This window comes from Peromyscus californicus, unplaced genomic scaffold, assembly GCF_007827085.1.
Source record: "Peromyscus californicus insignis strain IS unplaced genomic scaffold, ASM782708v3 Scaffold_8__1_contigs__length_139910024, whole genome shotgun sequence".
Classification (NCBI taxonomy): Eukaryota; Metazoa; Chordata; class Mammalia; order Rodentia; family Cricetidae; genus Peromyscus; species Peromyscus californicus.
Window position 1 is genome coordinate 40,034,279 of NW_026294606.1, and position 19,311 is coordinate 40,053,589.

The window sequence follows — 19,311 nt, forward strand, 5'->3', positions numbered from 1 at the left end:
GTTGTGTCTAGAAGGCCTTATCTCCTGGGTATCTCCCACCCACACTGGCTCTTACAATCTTTCTACCTCCTTTTCCAGCTCCCCGAGCCCTGAGGGGCGGGACTTGATTGAGATATCCCATTTAGACTGAGTGTTCCAAGGTCTCTCACTCTCCGCACATTGTCCTGTGTGGGTCTCTGTACTGGTTCCCATCTACTGCAAGAGGAAGCTTCTCTGGTGAGGGCTGAGCAAGACTGATCTGTGAGTACAGCAGAATGTCATTAGGAGTCATTTCATTGCCACGTGCCTTTTGCAAAACAACAGTGTTTGGCTTTCTCCTAGGCTCAGGCTCTTGGCTACCTGAGCATTCTCAGGCATGGGTTCCATCTTGTGGAGTGGACCACCTTAAGTCCAGTCAGATAGTTGGTTACTCCCACAACTTTTGGGTCACTGTTCACCAGCATATCATTCAGGCAGATCACTATTGTGGACAAAGGTTTTTAGCTGGGTTGGTGTTCACCTTTCTCCTCTGGTAGCATCAAGGTGCCTTCTTGTACCACGAACCAGTCAGTAAGGATGGAGGCTCTAGTTAGGCACCAGTGTGACTTTTTTGTGTTCAGTGAACCATGTTTCTTGAGAAATAGGGCCTAACCTTCAATTTGTGGAAAGCAACCAATAGCTATGGCAATAGCCTGGGTGTTTCCCGTGGGCCTCTCTGCCAACAACTCAGAGTGCTATTCCTGGCACTGGAGATTCTATTTGGTGGTGAAAGATGTCTGATTAGAGCTTGGTCTGCCCTGTTACTTGGTCATTCCATTGAGATTTCTTTCATCCACATGTGCATATATTTTAAGAAGCTTCTACTATAGTAGAAGGTTTCCTTTGACATATGACCCCTCAAATAGCCCGTAGTTCAGTTGTTCCTCCTCATATCTCCTGTTACCCACCTCTTCCTTCCCCTTCTCCATTTAATTCTCAGACTGCATATATACGTATAACACACACACACACACACACACATATAAAACAACACACACACACACACACACACACACACACACACACACACACACCCCTATAACCACAGAAGTTAGATATTGAGTTCAGGATTCGGAGGAGGGAAGGGTTTTCTGAGAAAGACAGACTGTTTTGTAGGGTGGAAACTGGAATAGGAAGATTTTTTCTTTTTTAGTTTTTAGTAGGATACTTAGGACAGAATTTCTCTTCTTTGAATCCCTGTCATGTGTCCATTTTCCTATTGGAGTCTCTCTCTCTAACTCTCTCTCCTCCTTTCCTCTCTCCTTTCCCTATCTTCCTTCATTTATTCATTCATTTGTTCATCCCTGAGCTCTCTCTCCCCTCATATGTAACGTGCCAGTTCATTCTATTTCCTCTCTTTCCATGCTTCTTCTAGTTTTCTACACCTTTTTTCTCTGTGTAGGATAAATACTCAGAAAGCAGAACCAATGTGTCATCATCTCAGCATCGCCCTCAGGACCTGACACCAGCTGTTATCCTTACAACATCTGCTTAAGGGTACCTCTTGGTTCTGACCCAGACCTGATTAGAAGATTCTCTTCCCCTGACGAATTCATCTAAGGTTCAGGTCCTGTGTTGTTTTGGAATTCTGAACATAGTTTAAATAATACTGCTTTTCTGGGGAAATTGAGGAAAAACAGAAGGAGGCATCTGTATGGAGGTACTTTAGAGTATATTTCACATAGTAAGATACAACATTAACTACTACTATAGTTGAAGATGATTATTTGGGAGAATATAAAGGTCAAATGGACTCTCTCTACACTCAGGATGAACTGCTCTTGGGAAATTTCTTCCCATGCCTCTCTCCCTTTCCAGCTCACTTTCCCTTTAGTAATTTCATGCTCGGTGGAAGTTATCCATTAACTTAAAGGTGTTTCTGTTTCCTCCTTCTATTTTTACCATGTGACTAAACTTTCTCAGTGTTTTGGGGTGTCCATTTGTTCTCATGTGATAAGCATTCCAATTTTGTTATTTCTCTTCTTGTATTCCATTTTAACTTCATTCATTGAATCTTTTTCTCATCATTTTCTGGTAATAACCTCCAAGAAATTAGCTAGGATTCATAAATATTATTCCATTTATAGAATTAATCCTATTCTAGATAGTTTTAACATACTCTGTTTTTTCTTAGCATATTTATTTTAACAGCATTTAACCACATAAACACCCATGAACAAAGTCAGTTCTGTGGTTATAGGTTTAAATTCTGTCCTTTGCTGAGTTTTATAACTCATAGAAACAATTCTTACAAGATCATCTCTGTGTCCATAACAGTCCCCATGAAGGTATTTATCAGATTATTTCAGATAGATTTTTATTCATCTAGTGCTCTCCAAAGAGGAAAATTCAAAGGCGACTAGAATTGACTTCAAATTCCTCTACCAATTAACCATAGTTGCCTGTTGGAAAAAAATCCTGGGGAGTCTAAAATGTAGTGGCACCTGGGTTCCACCCCAGACTAACTCACTCTGAAAAGCAGCCTGGGAATACGTTTTTGAAGCTCTTTGGAAAAGGTAGCACCTAGCCAGAGGAGAGAAGTGCTGTGTCTATGGTCATGAGAAAGAGTGGCGATAAGCAATGGTAAGAAGTTGAGAGCCAGTACTTCATTTTGGTTTCCATCCCTCCATCCTCAGAGGCGGGTGAGAGTCCTTTCTCGGGCCCAGCTCTGAATCTCTGTTTGTCCAAACATAAGGTAAAAGATCAGACCGAGCATGTTGACAGCAGCAGACAGGAAAAACACATTCCTCCATCCTGATTCAGAATCCTGGACACAGAAATACACAATAATTATTAATATTATAAATTCCTTCACCACCAGTTATACAGATCCTCTACTTTGCATATTGCAATGCTAATCACAAATATTTAGGGGGCAAATATAGAAAGCACTTAGCATCTTGTCAGCCAAGAGGGACCATAACACTGTTGGGAAGCAAATGACTCTAAAGAGCACATTGGGGCCTATTTTGTGGTAGCTATTTCTTCAAACAAAACCAAATTAAACGATATTGATTTTCTAGAAATCTGGATTTCCACAGTTATGAAAGTGAAGCTTTACAGTTGTGACTAAAATGCATCATTAAGATCTGCCCTTCTTGCTTTGTTGAGTTCCATCAGGTCAGCTCCTTCTGAGGATCTTTCACTGCAGTCCGAGCTACACTTGACCTGTTTGAGAGACCCTCCTGTCAGGCCAATCATAGTTCATTGTTGGCATTATCACCATAGGGAATTCTTACAAATTTACTCAGAAGTAGCCTGGAATCTAGGTCACCTAGCTGTACTAAAAACAAAACAAAAATTTGCTTCTCGGGTTTGACACTCTTCCTCCTATTTGGATTCTTCCATTCCTGCCTTCCTCTTGCTCACTAGTCCACACCTGTAGACTTGGAGCAAACCTCCCACTCCATGATCCCTGGACTCTCTCGGCCTTTGTCTTCCTTAAACTGACCCTGGGGTACTTGGCTTTCCCGTTAGGAGGTGAAAAACTGTCTATAATCGATCTGATTGGACTCTTCAGGATCTCCCCCTTCCTTCCTTCTGTCATCATCATTTACTAACTCTTGACATGTCCCCATCATTCCAGTCATAATGAAGACCTCTCTTGTCTATTTGATTAGTAAGCCTGGTCTTTAATGGCTGAGCTACCACTCCAGCCCCCTCTCACTCTTCTTACCTCCTGGGAGTCATAGAAAGACTGTCATTTGCACCCAAACAGCTCGTTTCCACAAAATGAATACCTATCCCTTTCGAAAAGTTCAGCTTTCATTTTTCTTTCCCTGGGAAGCATGGCATGCCAGGGTCTGATCTAGAGGTCTTCATGACCTGAGTGTTCAAATCCATGCTTGCTTCCCCCGGCCAACCATACCATCTGTGAGAGCACAGTGTATATTTTCAATGCCTAAAACAATACCTGCCACTTGCAGATGTTCAATAACATGCCCAACCTGACTGATGAGGAATCCGGTGGTAGTGGAAGAGATGATTCCTGCAGTAAGCCCAAATCCCCTGGAGATGCCCATGAGGAAACTTGCATATCTGTGGAGGAGATGACTTTATGTAGAAACCATCTATGACACCTGCAGCACTTGAACTTTCATGAAACACGTTTCTAACGGCAAGGTCACGTGGTCTACTGCTGTGGGATGTTCTGTATGGCAAATGTGTTGCTAATTAGTCAATAAATAAAACACTGATTGGCCATTGGCTAGGCAGGAAGTGTAGGCGGGACAAGGAGGAGAATAAAGCTGGGAAGTGGAAGGCTGAGTCAGAGAGATACTGCCAGCCGCCACAATGAGAAACAGCATGTGAAGATGCTGGGAAGCCACGAGCCATGTGGCAAGGTATAGATTTATAGAAATGGATTAATTTAAGTTATAAGAACAGTTAGTAAGAAGCCTGCCACGGCCATACAGTTTGTAAGCAATATAAGTCTCTGTGTTTACTTGGTTGGGTTTGAGCGACTGTGGGACTGGCAGGTGAGAGAGATTTGTCCTGACTGTGGGCCAGGCAGGAAAACTCCATCGACAGTCTACTGTGGTTTTTATTACTAAAGATATCCAAAGAGATGCCTCTTCACCAACTTTGAAATTATCTGTCCACTGAATCAAGAGCTAAATAACCAGAGAACTAGTCTCCGTGGGAACTGAGTTTTTTCATCACACTGCTCAGTGCAGAAGACAGTTTGAATAGCAGACAGGATATTGGCTCCGAAGCTACACTCTATGCCTTTAGATCCCGGCTCTGCCCTTGTGTTATCATAGACACATACTGTATACCCTTGTATACACCTTGTCTCCTCTCCCTGAATTAGAGGGTCATAAATGGGATCTACCTAATGTATTTGTGATGGTGGCACATATTGATTTATGAGAGTGTGCTAGCATAGGTCTGGTTCATGGTGAGTAGCCCATGTGTGGTGGCTGATGTAACAAACACCCTGGAAATTTCCAAAACAGACATCTGTGACCTTGTCCCAAAACACACAGTCTAATCTCTTATCAGGAACTTGAAAACCTTTCATCTAGCCCGGAATGAGACACATGGCTGTGAACCAACTTTTCTAGCTATCTGTCGCTCTGTCTTGATTTAGTACATGTCAACAACAAAGACAGGCAAAGACAGGCTTTGCACATTGACATTGACAGCTGAGATCTACCAGCGCTTTGGTGGTCTGATGAAGGCAATAGACAAGCCCTTACCTGGGGGCAACATCTAGGGTGTTGATGATGAACCCTGAGTCACACAAATTGCTGGTCCCAGGAATGAGTATCAGCAAAACAATGGTTGCTATGTAACTGGAAGTCACAAAAGGCAGGGCCACAGCACAGAGGGATGGAAGAAGGAGCCCTGGAGAATGAGCACACAGTCAAGAGGCTTCTCAAACCCCACGCAAGAAGGGGGTGGTTACCTGAATCCACACACCTGTCCTTACCCAGGGATGAGAAGAGTTTTCGAACTGTGATTAAGCTGAGAAGGTTCCTGGACAGAAGGAAATCTGCCATCTGTCCTCCTAAAATGGTGCAGCTGGCGGCGGCGATGAAAGGCAGGGAGGACAGGACCCCACTCTGAAAGAGGGAAATGGACACAGAATGTCACAGAGCAGTGCAAGTGCCAGCATTTATCACACAGACCCATCTTAGCCCAACCTCCACCATTCCAAGCCGTATGAGGGAAACTAGCACCTTTGCCACACTGGAGGAGCACTGTCTTAGGGAAGAGAACCAACTCCTGAGAAAAGCTATGTCAGTTTCTGGGCAAAATTTCTGGACCGTTTCAAGTGGCAGAAGACCCTTGTGATTAAGAACCCTGATGCACAGCAGCTCCACCGTGCTGCAGTTACCTAAGCCAAGGCAAATTATCTCACCTCTGAGTGTCCCAATTCCACTGCTGTGGAATAGGAATCATGAAACTGCCTCCGTCACCATCATTGTGAAGGTTAAATGATTCTATACACTGGAATATAATGGACAGCACAGGACAACAGTCATTATTGTCACAGTAATAGTAGAGGAGTGTACTCACATCTCTGATGTTAACGTGGAGCACCGTACTGATGTACGTCGGTAGGTAGGTTATGATTATGGTGCATAGCCAGAAATGACTGAAAAAACCCATGAAAATGGCCCACAGTGGCAGGCATTTGACCATAGCCTTTATGGGGATGGATCTTCTGGGAGAACTAGACTGAAAAAAACATCAATCAACATCGGCATTAGGATAGGTCTCCCTAGAGACAGTGCTCTGCAGACCTCTGCATGGCCCATGGGTGGAAGGAGAGGGTGCAGTGTACCTGCTGAGCCAGTGAGGATGTGATATGTTCCTTTTCCCTCACACTTATGCACGGGTGATGCATGGGGTCATCATAAATCACTGTGAACCACAGGACACAACAGACACAGCCAATGCTACCTGGGAAGTAGGGATGACGTTAATTTTCAGGTAGAATCATATTTTGGAAGAATAGGATTTTTTTTCTGAAATATCACAGCCTATCACACATATTGACTTGGGATTATTCCACCATAAAAACCAAATTTCTTGTATCTTCTTTTCCACTCTGCAAAACTCTTCTACTGAAACTTTTTAAATGCCAGAATCCTGGAGATAATGTGAGCATGGATAAATCACAGCACAGCTGAGGCTTAAGGATCTGGTGTTTATACTCATATGTGGTCTTAACAGTAATTTCTTAGCATACATATCATTGTCTTCTTATGGTTTGTGTGGTCAGAACTGAAGGAAAAAGTAGTTATGTGTGCATGAAACTACTGGTCATAAAGTCAGTCACTGTGGCACAGAAATATTTCTAGTATGTTTGCAGGAGATTGCAATTTGTATTCAAACTATAGATTCCTTGTGGGGTCCCAGGAGGAGAAGCTCTTCCATGCCTGGTTAACATATGTGAAACACAGTGACCAGGGTTCACATTGTTGGGGAGAATGAACCTCATGCGGGGAACATGTTTAACAATACCATAGGGCTAAAACGAAAGAACAGACTGAAGGAAGTTGTCTACTTATTGGGATCTTTGTCATCTCAAAAATATTCTATGTTAAAAGGTTTTGGGGACTAATATTCTTTAAATCCCTTCCATATTATTGGATTAATTCATTATTTTATTGGGAACTAAATTTCAGATGCTATGGTCATCAAAGTAGTCTAGGAAACGTGATGTAATGGACTATTTAAGCATTTCACAGTTCAATGAGGAGATGAGAAACACAGTAGAACCTGAAAGGGAAGTACCAATAAGAACCAGAGAGGGGAGGATGGCTGAACCTGATGGGTAAGCCAGAGAAGGGAAGGAACATCTGATTAAGCTTTGCAGGACTCACTTGGTAGAGGATGAAGAGTGATAACTATTACACAGTGTGGAGACACACTAAAGGTGCACTCAACCAGCTTTGATGTCTTAACTGTGCAGAGTCACAAGGCCAGGAACTTCATATGTGGTGGTAGAGATGCTGGGGAGGTAAAGAGTGATCTTGTCTGCCCTGCGCATGTGGATTGTCCAAACCACCGGGAAGGTATGAGACCAAGATACATGAACTATATATTAAGAAAGCTACCAATCTTCAACATTCTTCATCATTTTCCATTTAACAAGGGGCATGGGGAGAGTGCGAGTGATGTATGTCTTAAAATCAATGACTGAAAAATGGAAATATGATTTAAATTTAAGTTAGGATTTAAGAGACAGTGACTCACCAAAGATATAGAAGATAAAAGGCCAGCCCAATGACTGTGAGATTAATCCCCCCACACAGAGGATGATGAAGGACCCAAATGCTGCCCCTAAAGAGAAGACAGAGAAAAAGCACTCATGGAAATAGCAATGGCTAGATTGTGGACATTGTCCCTAGAGTGAGGTAGCTGATTTGGAATTGCTGGGTGATGAGAGGGTTCATTCCTGTTCACTAGACTCTCCCAACATCACATGAAATGATGAGCATTGTAATGAGCAATAATTTATTTCAGTGGCTCCTTAACAGCAATGTCACCAACTCTAACTGCTCAGTTCGTCATAGACTCTCTCTGCAAGTACAACTTACTAATATTAAAGTGGTACAGTCCCTGCCTTCAAGGAGATTTTGGCCTGAATTGGTGAGAAAACAATGAGTAAAATTCACTCTCACAAATGTATTAAACTAGATTACAATTGGACCTCGGGGTCTATGCTGACCACAGCAACAACCAAGCATGGTGGCACATATCTGCCATCCCAGCAATCAGGAGTCTCGGGGAAAAAAGGAGTGACACGAATTTGAGGCCACGCTGGGCCTCATCGAGAGTACCAGGCCAGCTGTGGCTATCTACTAAAACCGTGTCTCAAATAAACAACAACCAAATCAACAAAACCGAACAGCAATTACAGCTATGTATTTACAGACTATGCTTGTCACAATAGGAAGTGCATTTTATATAGAAATACTACACATACCTAGTGTACATAAACACTTGCACATACAAACACATATACAAACCCCAGAAAGGTTTCATGAGCTCATAATCACCTGTGCAATCTGAAAGCAATCCAGTGTATTCCATTCTATTCCATTCCATTCCATTCTCTTCTACCCTCTCTTATCCTCTCTGTTCATTTGCATGCTTTAAATCCCAGATTCTGCTGCCACTAAATTGATATCATGATACAGTTATATGTCTTCAATTTGAAAAGTGACGTAGAATGTGAATGTGATAACAGAGTTATAATGTGCAATGGGAACAGATCAAGTTAAGTCAATAACAACTGGAGAACGAAACAATTGCCTCAGCAGTACAAAGCTAAACTAGCGGTGATGGAAGGAGAAACCAGCCAGAGAACTTCGCAGTAGAGGAAGTGGTGACGGTGCTGATGGAGAAGCAAACAGGAGGGTCTCCGTGTGGGGGCAGACAGCATGCTGTGACCTGTGCTGGACACGGGAGTGAGGTGTGGATAGGAGCTTAGTTCTGTTCTTCACATATGTGTTCTCGGGTCTACAAGCTGCTCTGCAGTCATCCCAATGACATTTTAATGTAGTCACTGGTCTTAATAAATAGTAGTGATGCAGCGCCATGATTCTTCAGTGACTCCTCAATACCAATGGGACCGAATCTAAACACCTTAGTTTGTTTCGCATCCTCACCTGAGCCAGCAATGCTGGTGAGCTTGCTCCGTTCGAGTGGAGGAGCCCACTTTGCCCAAATTGTAAACTGACCGGTCCACGCCATTCCCTGCAACAAAAGTCATTAAGATCTTGGTTCTTTTTGCAGATATTGGGAATCTGTATCCCACTCAGTCTGAGAAAGCATCTGGATACCTGGGCCATTCCCTGGACTGTGCGAATGGCGATGACCAAAATCACCCCAAAGTCAGCAGCCAGTGGAGTAACCAGCGTGAGCAGGGATGAGATGAGCAAACCAGCACCAAGAATCTGCTTTGCTCCAAATATGCCCGCTAAGTAGCCACTTGGAATTAGAGTCAGTATGATTCCATAGCTGATGGAGCTAAAGATGATGCCCTGCGTCTCTGTGCTCCACTGATAAACAGCAGCCTGGAAAGGAAGAAAAGGGGCTGAGTAGGTGAATCCTCCTTGCTAAGTCCTGATTTGAAAATCTACATTATACTCACAGTTGTTCGGTATTCAAGAGATTCTATTATAAAAATACTTATTTTGGTGTAGGGTTTTTTTCTCTCAAATTCTTACCTAACATTATTTTTATTTGTTTGTTTTACAAATAACCAACTCTGGCCTGGTGGTGGTAGTGCATGCCTTTAATCCCAGCACTTGGGAGGCAGAGGCAGGCGGATCTCTGTGAGTTTGAGGCCAGCCTGGGCTACCAAGTGAGTTCCAGGAAAGACACAAAACTACACAGAGAAACCCTGTCTCGAACCCCGCCCCCAAAATAAATAAATAAATAAATAAATAAATAAATAAATAAATAAATAAAAAAAACAAAAACAAACAAACAAAAAAACCCAAATAACCAACTCCATCCCTAATTTGTTTCCCTTAAAAAGAGAACATTTTAAACATAAGAAATAAAGAAAAGAGATAAAGATATATAATTGTGGGGCTGTAGAGATTCTTAGCTGTCAAGAGTAGGTGCTGCTCTTCCAGAGGACTCTGATTCAGTCCCCAGAACCCACGTGGTAGCTCACACTGTAACTAAGCTCCAGTGGATCTGACGTTCTTTTGGCTTCTGTGGACACCAGGCACATATGTGGAGGACACACATACACACTGGCAAATGCCCACACACAGAATATAAAGATAAATCTTTACAGAAAAAGATGAACAATCACATAGACGAGAGGATGAAAACCGTAACTAACCACAGCAGGATGGCTTATTTGCTAAAGAGCTTCTTTTAAAACCTGAGTGGTGGTGCTCATTGAATAAAGTGAACATAACTTTGCTGATTTCTTATCAAAATTAACCCGAATGAAAAACAAAATCACATTTAGTTGTTACACATGGTCTTCCTGGAAGAGCCAGTTACTACAACATACATTGTGAATGAGTAAATTCTTCTGACATAACTCAGTACATAATTTTGATAGTCTCTAGATATTTACATCTGGAATCATTATAAATTAGATCACCAAAGAATATAAAACAAGAAATACTTTATTCATTTAAGATAACTCTTATCAGCCAGGTGTTGGTGGAACACGCCTTTAATCTCAGCACTAGGGAGGAGGAGGCAGGCAGATTTCTATGAGTTAGAGGCCAGCCTGGTCTATATAACAAGTACTAGGACAACCAGGGGCATATAGAGGGGCCCTGTCTCAAAAAATAAGCAAAGAAAATAAAGATTATTGTAACTCAGAGTATATGATTCATATTAGAATAAACATTTGAGGGTAGACATAAATAGAACAGAAAATTTGAGGATGGGAAGACAGTTTGGGAGGGTACAAGAGAGAGAAAAATTTCAAGCTATCTTTTGAAGAATGCCTGGGATTTGTGTAAAGAGAACAAGAAAAATGCATTCCTCCTGGATAAAAAGGAAATTAGGCTTGCAACATGTGGGATATGAACTGGTCCCATACTGCCAGTGACAGTGGCTGGCTGAGAGCAGAGACTTTTTTTGCCATTTACGGATGGGAATGTGCTGAGGAGGAAGACCGGGCTCTGGTGGAGCACACCGTGTCCCGACACATGTCAGTTAACTAGAAGGTGCCCTGCGTTCCCGAGCACAGGAGTGTGAATGAGTAGGTGAAATATAATACAGTCCTAAACCATGAATTATAGGGATGACATTAGGAATGTGTAGTAAATGAGAAGATAAAGGATGATTGCCAAAATAGGGTGTCTTTATGATTCTTATACAAATGTGATGAACACGTGGTAAAGGTATTATTTAACTCGTTGGTTAATGAGGGAATTGGTAAAAAAAAAATATGGCAGCTTGTGAAAAAGAGCGTGAAGAGAACCACATGTATCTAAGCTGGACACAAAGCTGGAATGGAATGTAAATCGATGGCAAACTGCCTTATTCAGTCACAGTGCGGGAGCTGCTGACTGGGGAAGAGTAGAGTTCAAGTCTCCACAGGACTAGAATCATAAGCATTTCTATTCATCATATAGAATTTGAAGAGCTATAAATAGCTAAAAATGATGAAGGCTGTAGGGACTCAAACAGAACTGGATAACCCAGAAGGGTTCCCCTAGACAGTAACTAGTTTTTCTCTGAAGATATCCAAGTCGTTTATTTGTCCTATTTTTAAATTGCTAACATTTTCTTACAATTTGTCTATAATATTACTTCAATGAACGATAATTAATTACTATTACACACTCAAGCAGTGCCTCAAAAATCATCTCAGTTCCTTTCAGTTTAGAGTGAAGACTGCAGCCTCCCTTTGCTGTTCTTCCTCCCTGTCAGGGACATTTTCTCTCAGCATAGAGCCTGCTCCCCACCACACTCACCCGAGTACTAAAGTCCTTGATGCTTCTGCTCCAGTTACCAAGGGGGTCTGTCAAAGGCCCCTCAGAGGATGCGTTAGCTGGGTCCTGATGCTGTGTGCTGTTCACCATGGCGATGATGGCAATGCTCAGACTCACACGCTGCGTTATCATGGTGAAGTTGGAGAAGTGCATAATGAGAGCCAGCCCATAGCGTAGTGAGCAGAGACCCGAATCTAGGCAGTACAAGAGTTACACAGTGAGCGCCCTAGAGGACACTGCTCTTTCCCATTTCTTCCACAGTCAAATCTGAAAGAACTCCAGATCACAGGACTCAATGCAACTGTCTTGCTTGTTGTTGTTGTTTTTCATCCTTTTTCTTTCTTTCCTTCTTTCTTTCTTTCTTTCTTTCTTTCTTTTCTTTCTTTCTTTCTTTTTTTTCTTTCTTTCTTTTTTTTTTTCAGGTCCTACCTTTGCATATGCTTATCAGGCAAGCAGTCTGCCTCTGAGCTTTACCCTAAGCCCTTTTTAGAGTGCTCTTGGGACTGGTCTCATTAAGTTGCCCAGATTGACTTTGAATTGACTTTGTAGCCCAGGAAGGCCTTGAACTTTCAATCTCTCGTGCCTCAGCCTTCCACAATGCCAGAACTACAGACCAGATGTCACCAGGCCCAGCTAATTCCAGTGGCCTCTTTTCACAAAAATAATATTTCTTCCAAACTCCATTGCCATATTATTTTGCTAGCTTTATTACAGTGGGTATGATGAGTTTGGGATCTTGCAAATATGGCCTTCTTTAGAGGCGTGGAGACAGATGATGAGCAAGAGGAAAGCTTTAATGCAAGGGTTTCATGTCACATTGCTCCAAAATAGGAGATCAGGGGAAAGAAGGCAGAGCCAACCATGAATGCCAGCTCTCTGCATTGCAAGTGAGTGGTCCATCTCCTTTAGCATGTTCATTCCTCACAGAGCTTTGTGAGATTATGCACTGACAGCTGCCTTTCAGGGACACTACCTCCCTGTCTGAGGATTCTTCTTTGAGCTGTCAGAGAAATAGCATTTCTCTCCTTTCCTGTTCTGAACTCACTCCCTCACTATCCCCATTGTCTCTTTTCCACTGAGACAAGATCTGAGTTTGTTGTCCAAGGCTAGTCTGGAACTCCTAGGCTCAAGCGACACCCCCAGCTCAGCCTCTGGAACATCTGGAACTGCAGCTGTTCACCACCGTGCCCAGCTGAGAGCTGATATTCCACAACACCTGATCACTTTAGTAACTCCTCTTTCCTGTGTATTACTAGATCCTGCCTTCATGGCACTTCAGCTTTTCAAACAAATATGTAGAAACAATTCTACTAAACTTATAGGTAAAATGGTAGAATAGTATTCATTGGATGTATAACACACATGTATATATTTATGCATTCAATATACTTCCAATATATATGTATGTGTAATGTGTGTACTGGTATTCTGTATCTATTCCCAATAAAATAAAGCAATGGGCCAATATTAGAAGGATTTCCAGGTCACTGATGGGTTAGGCTTTTTTCCCCCTGCATATTTGAAAAACTGAGTTGTGGGACACAAACAGGATCTGTGAAGAAATAGAAAAATAAATGGAAGAAATCTCTAAGTAGCCCGAGGGGTAGAACTAGTTGCCTGAAAATGAATTATTTCAATATCTGTTTGAGTTTCCAAGCTCAGAAGAAGTGGCCAGCCGTTTGGCAAATATGTTCTGCAGGGATCCGTGCCTGAGCTGGCAGTTTGCGTTAACATCGCTTGTTCAAAACTCATTGCATTCCTTAGATACAAGATTTATTGATCATTTGGTTCAATTCTGCCGGATTAATTCATGGTGTCTCCTGACAATGAAGCAGCAGGTGACAGTTTGGGATTGAGGCTTGGTCTGTTTCAATTAATCCCAGCCCTCAGGAGGCTTAAATAGGATCCAGAGGAGGCTTAAAGAGAATCCAGAGGAGCAATATAATAGAAAAGCAGGGAGAAGACAGCAGGCAAGGGTGAAGAAGCTGGAGTCAGGCACCGAGTCTTCTAGAATGACCTGCAAATGAGGACAGTGGCCTTACCTTTCCTGGTGGTAGGCTTCTCATCCATTTTGCTTCTCTGGGGAATGGTGTGTACTCTGTGGTGGAGTTCCCCTCTGCCCCGAATCACGGTCACCACGACAGGCTTTGACCTGTGAGAAGAACATCATGCAAGAAATGACCCACAGCCTCCTCCCGCCATCACTGCCTTCTCTGGGGATCAGGAAGAGGTGCACATTGGTTGTTTGTTTTTCTTTATGACTTCCACATCCTGACTCTCATAGATTCTGACTATGCTTTCAAGTGGACTATGTTATTATGAGGAAATAACTGTAAATCCTTAGGGCAAATTGTTTAAATTCTCTAACCACCCATTTTTGCATCTGTTTAATAATTTTTCTTTCTGAGTGATGCTATAAAACTGAAAAAAAAGGAAGCTGAAAAGACTTAATCAAACCACAGAGAACCATGCAATGATAAGAAGCATCATTACTTATAGCTAACCATAAAATAGGACAGTTGAGCTCAAGAGCTGAAGATCAAGGTTCCAGAGCAGCCTTTACCCTCATCCTGACCATTTTTCTCTTCCCTCTGGACAAGCACAATGTTCTGTGGCATCTTTAAGATGCCACATGACTTTCACATGCTGTAATGGTCAGTGTTAATTGCCAACTTGTAGAATCTAGAGTCACCGAGGAAGATGGACCTATGGGTAGCCTTGTGTGAGATTATCTTTTTTTTTTTAATTTATTTATTTATTATGTATACAGAAGAGGGCACCAGATCTCATTACAGATGGTTGTGAGCCACCATGTGGTTGCTGGGAATTGAACTCAGGACCTCTGGAAGTGCAGTCAGTGCTCTTAACCTCTGAGCCATCTCTCCAGCCCCCGAGAGATTATCTTGATTGTGTTAACTGAGAGGAGAAGTTTCATCCACTGCGGGTGGCACCATTCCCTAGGCAGGGGACCCTGAACTGCATAAGAGTGGAAAAAGAAGGTTGAGCACTAACGTGCATGCATTACTCCTTCTTCTGACTGAGGACAGATGTAAACTGAGCAGCTGCTTCAAGCTTCGGAGGCCTTGACTTCCCTTCCATGATTAAAGTATTGTTTACTGCACATAAAATGAACATTTTATTGAGCTGACAATATCTTTAAAACATTTATAAAATTATACTGAATGGGAGACTTCTGCTGTAATCATAAATGAATTTAGCTACTTTGAAAAGCAAATAAAAATATTGGCCCCCAATATGGTCATGTTTAATTCAGTATCTGTATATCTTTGGGAGGAGTATATTCATTTGCTTCTTTTAGGGATTCTAAGAATCTTGTAAATTAACCATTTTTAGACTGTGTCTTCAATGACTGTTAAAACCACCTGCATCATATTTATGTTTCATAATTCAGAATTTTATGCTTTCTGAACCCAAATTTAAAGAGATACTCCCACACTCTTAAAGAGTCTCATAATCTATGACAGAGGACCATGACGGAAGATACAGATGAAGAATTTTATCCAAAACATCCATTGTAATTTTTTTTTATAACAGTAATATATTGGAGACACAGTGATCAAACTGTAGGGGTATGGAGGGTCAGTTTTGAGGGCTTCTTGTCAAGGACTCTGTTAAAACAATGCTTTTAAATCTCTTGAGATAATATCGGAGAAGCACTTTGTACTCAGAGAGTGTAAGCAGGATAATGCGGAAGCCACATACAGAGAAAAAAATTACACCAGTGGAACCATGAATGTTCCCAAGGGGCAGACTCTGGGAATTACTTTATTATTCGTTATTTCTCATATGTATGATGTTTTATGTGCCAGTGTATGTGTTTATTTATGTTCAGGTTGTATGCTTGTATGTGAAGGTGTACGTGGAGACCAAAGTCAGACTCACATGTCATTCTTCAAAAGCTGTCCATCTTGTCTTTTGAGTTAGGGTGTGTCACCAGGATCTGGGTTTGCCGATTGGGCTAGGCTGGCTGATCAGGAAGCATCAGGGTCCTCCTGTCTCTACCTCCCTACCTAGGAGCCAAGTTCACTTACAGATAACTATTAGACTTTTCAATTTTGAGATATTCTTGTTAATTTTTTCTTTCCTTTTCTTTTTTCCTTCCTTCCTTCCTTTCTTCCTTCTTTTCTTTCTTTCTTTTCCTGAGTCCACTATGTAGACCAGGCTGACCTTGAACTTCTGATACTTCTATTTTTCAGCCTCCTGAGAGCTGGGAGTAATTGAAACTTTGTTTTATTACAATGGACCCACATCTAGGCTCAACTGCCACAAAGAACAGATGAGCAACAGGGTAGATGTTGGTTGGCTGCTCTGGCCTGAAAGGGCTCTGAGTCTCACTAACATCTGGATGATGCCAGTATTCATCCCACTGCTCTACACACAGCTCTAGAGGAAGAGACATAGGTCTTCAGGTTCAATTCCCAGTACCCACATGACAGCTCACAGCTGTCTGGAACTCCAGTTCCAGGGGATGCAGCACCCTCACACAAATGTACATGCAGGCAAAACATCAAGACATATAAAATAAAATTAAATAAATTACTGAAAAAAATAAATAAAAATAAGCCTGTTCTGACTATGGTTTCAGTCTAAGCCTAAAACGGAAAGGAATGAACGGTCTTAACAGCCTTTTGTTTCCCCAAGGATTGCCCCAGAACCTCATGGGTGCCAGTCAAGCACTCTGCCTCTGAGCTACATTCCACCACCCCAGGTGGGGTCACAGGGCTTCTACTGCCTTCCAGTGTTACTTTGATTGTCTTAATAGTTTTCTATTGTTTTGTTGGTGCTGGTGTTGCCTTTTCATAAGACAAATATGAAAATTGGCCATTCCAAACTGTAGTCTTTCTGTGACATAATGAAAACCATGCTTCTAAAACAGTCACCAGGTTTCACAAAGTCACACGTCATTAGTGTGATGGATAAAGACAGTCCAATCATTCTAACTGTAAATGATTGAGACCATGGAAACTTTCAAAGACCTTTCCATTCAGGAAATGATAGGGAATCCTAGTGTCCAAGTTGCAGGTAGACCTATAAATGCTGAAGTGAAATTAAGTTAAAGTAAAATTTATGTTTAAAAAAGTTTATGACAATATAGGTTGTATTTAGGGGGAAGAAAAATACAGACATTAGGGTTATGCATATAGGGTTTTATTTGAGGGGGAATGGGACTAGAGACATTATGGTTGCGTAAGGGTCTTCATCCTGCTCTTCTTTGTCTAGAACCCATTATTTTGTTGCAATGGTGTTTCTAATACTCTTTGATTTTCCCTAACAACCTGCTTGTCTTGCATAATTTTGTTAGCCCGGTCTCCTGGTTTACTCAGAGCAAATGTCGCATATTGTTCAAATATCAAGAGCCAGCAGTCAGAGCCTGAGTTCCCAGTCTCTGCAAATCATAGCAAGCTTCATAAACTCTTAAAGCCTTAAATACTTTCAGAGGGAAAGAGGAGACAATATTACTTCATGAGACTGTTTGTGTGAAAACAAAATATGAGGTGTGCCTGGGTCACTGCAAGGCGTTCTACATTGTCAAATGTCACCAGTATTAACATCGGTAACAGCTACTATATCCCCACTCCAACCATGTTAGACCATCTCAGATCCAGGAACAAATACAGGCATGTAGCAAATTTAAAACATTCTGATAAAATAGTTGGTTTTAAACTTTTTTTAAAGGGTGTTCTTCTGCCTTGGAATCTACAATGTGGATGAAGAGGGTGCTTATCTTGCCACAAACCTCAAAGAACATGAGGAAAATAATCTCCAGAGTGTTAGGCAAGATGAGGTCCTCATCTACGCTCTACTTTTCTGAGGGACTGAAATAAAATAGGCTATTCCATGTGTTATTACATCACTCAAACATTGCATTTATAAGTTAAATCACAGCAAAAAGAAAAAAGGTCCTAGGACCAGAAGTGGAAAATTCTAGAAGTGAGGATTATTGCAAAAAGCCAAGCACACTTCAACTGTAGCACTGTCCACAGGGGCTCACAGCTCAGGAGTAGCCTCACTTGGTTCCTCTTCCCAGTCCGGAGCTGTGCTTTTGAGTCAGGATTTCCTCCGGGTAGGCAGGTAGGATGAGAGAGGTGTCTGTCCTCACTGAATCCTTTCTGCTATGGCTCCCACTCACAAACAGCAGGCACCTACCATAGTCTCTCGGGGGACCTCTTAACTGTACAAGCCAGCAAGCCTTCTAGAAGCATTCAACTTGTCTTGATTTCCACCTTATTCAGACTTCTGTCAGTCTCGTTTTCTCGAGAGCCAAGATCAAGTGTATTGAAACCGGAAAAGACTGACCGCGGTCCCAAAGCTAAGCCTTCTCAGTTCATTTTTCATAGTTTCATCTACAGCCAAAGCTAACTGGACTCATCTACATACCACAGTCAATACTCACACGTTCCTCTGGCTAGCGACCACTGACCACCGTGGCCCTCAGCACCAGTGGCCTCTCAAGCCTTAGGGTCTTGAATGGATGGTTGCTTTGTAAGAAAGCCTCTTCTTCACTTTGGAACGAGACACCATTTCCAAATGGAGATCCTCAGGCTGCAGTTGGTATGTTTTTGAGTGCTTGTAAAATCAATGAATGCATCTCTGATAGTTTAGTAATTAGCATCCTATTTAAAAGAAGATAACCACTTACCTTCACCATTAAACTAGTATGTGAAGCCCTAGACTAGAAAGCTAGCTTGGGAAAAGAGGGCGTTCCTTGTCTCCTTCCCTTCACAGGAAACATAATAAGTCACGTGGGAATGGGACAGAGCCAGGTTTGACCCTGTGCCCTCAGGACAGGGAGTCTGCATTTGGCTGGGCCGTTTAATTTTTAACTTCACTTTCAAGTTGTCACTGACCTAGTGAATATCTCAAATATGTCACTATGTTTTTCTGCTTTGAACTGTGCACACAGCCATTCAGTCAACAAGCCATTTAGCCGAGTGGAGTGGGAGGGAAGCAGGAATGTGTTCTGTGTCCACAGACAAAGCACTCCACCTCTAGGATGGGTTTCTGCATTAAGAAACCAGGCTTGACATGTTCACAATGCCGAGTTCTTGGACAGATGAGACTAAATCTATCTGCTAACAGGTAGACGGCCTTAGTGAGATGTTCCTGCCAAGGGATCCAGTCAGTCAGCTAGACTGTCCTTCTGCCTCTGGTGCCCATGGTGAATCAATGTGAACTGTGGCTCTGAGAATTTCCCGGGTCCCCACCTTCTTTTTGTCTGGGTCCTCCTGATGTGCTTTTGCTCCTGACTCCCGGGTTTGTTTTGTGACTTTTAGGTTTGGGAATGTGGATGGTAGTAGATCTTGCTAGTTTGCCTCTTGGCCCTCCTAAAACAAGG

General features: G+C 42.2%; 1 protein-coding gene across 2 annotated transcripts; it reads right to left on the reverse strand.

Annotated features, from left to right (window-relative positions):
- Positions 1–2,650: 2,650 nt before the first annotated feature.
- On the reverse strand, positions 2,651–14,024 carry Slc17a2 (solute carrier family 17 member 2). Of its 2 annotated transcripts, XM_052728946.1 has the most exons (11): positions 13,997–14,024; positions 11,937–12,148; positions 9,321–9,554; positions 9,147–9,234; positions 7,729–7,815; positions 6,311–6,429; positions 6,043–6,204; positions 5,453–5,585; positions 5,220–5,367; positions 3,966–4,056; positions 2,651–2,785 (listed from the first exon to the last, which is right to left on the reverse strand). In XM_052728946.1, the coding sequence occupies exons 1-11, from the start codon at positions 14,022–14,024 to the stop codon at positions 2,651–2,653; spliced, it is 1,437 nt and encodes a 478-aa protein (XP_052584906.1). The 2 variants fall into 2 exon arrangements, with proteins under 2 accessions (XP_052584906.1, XP_052584907.1); XM_052728947.1 differs by lacking the exons at positions 5,220–5,367; positions 13,997–14,024 and having other exon boundaries at positions 2,722–2,785; positions 11,937–12,107.
- Positions 14,025–19,311: the final 5,287 nt, after the last annotated feature.

Coding starts and splice junctions, on each gene's coding strand:
- Slc17a2 (XM_052728946.1), bottom strand. CDS start 14,024: ATGGATGAGAAGCCTACCACCAGGAAAG. Junction 6,205..6,310: donor CATCCTCACTGGCTCAGCAG/GTACACTGCACC, acceptor TGTTTTTTTCAG/TCTAGTTCTCCCAGAAGATC. Junction 4,057..5,219: donor ACCCTAGATGTTGCCCCCAG/GTAAGGGCTTGT, acceptor TCTCCTCCACAG/ATATGCAAGTTTCCTCATGG.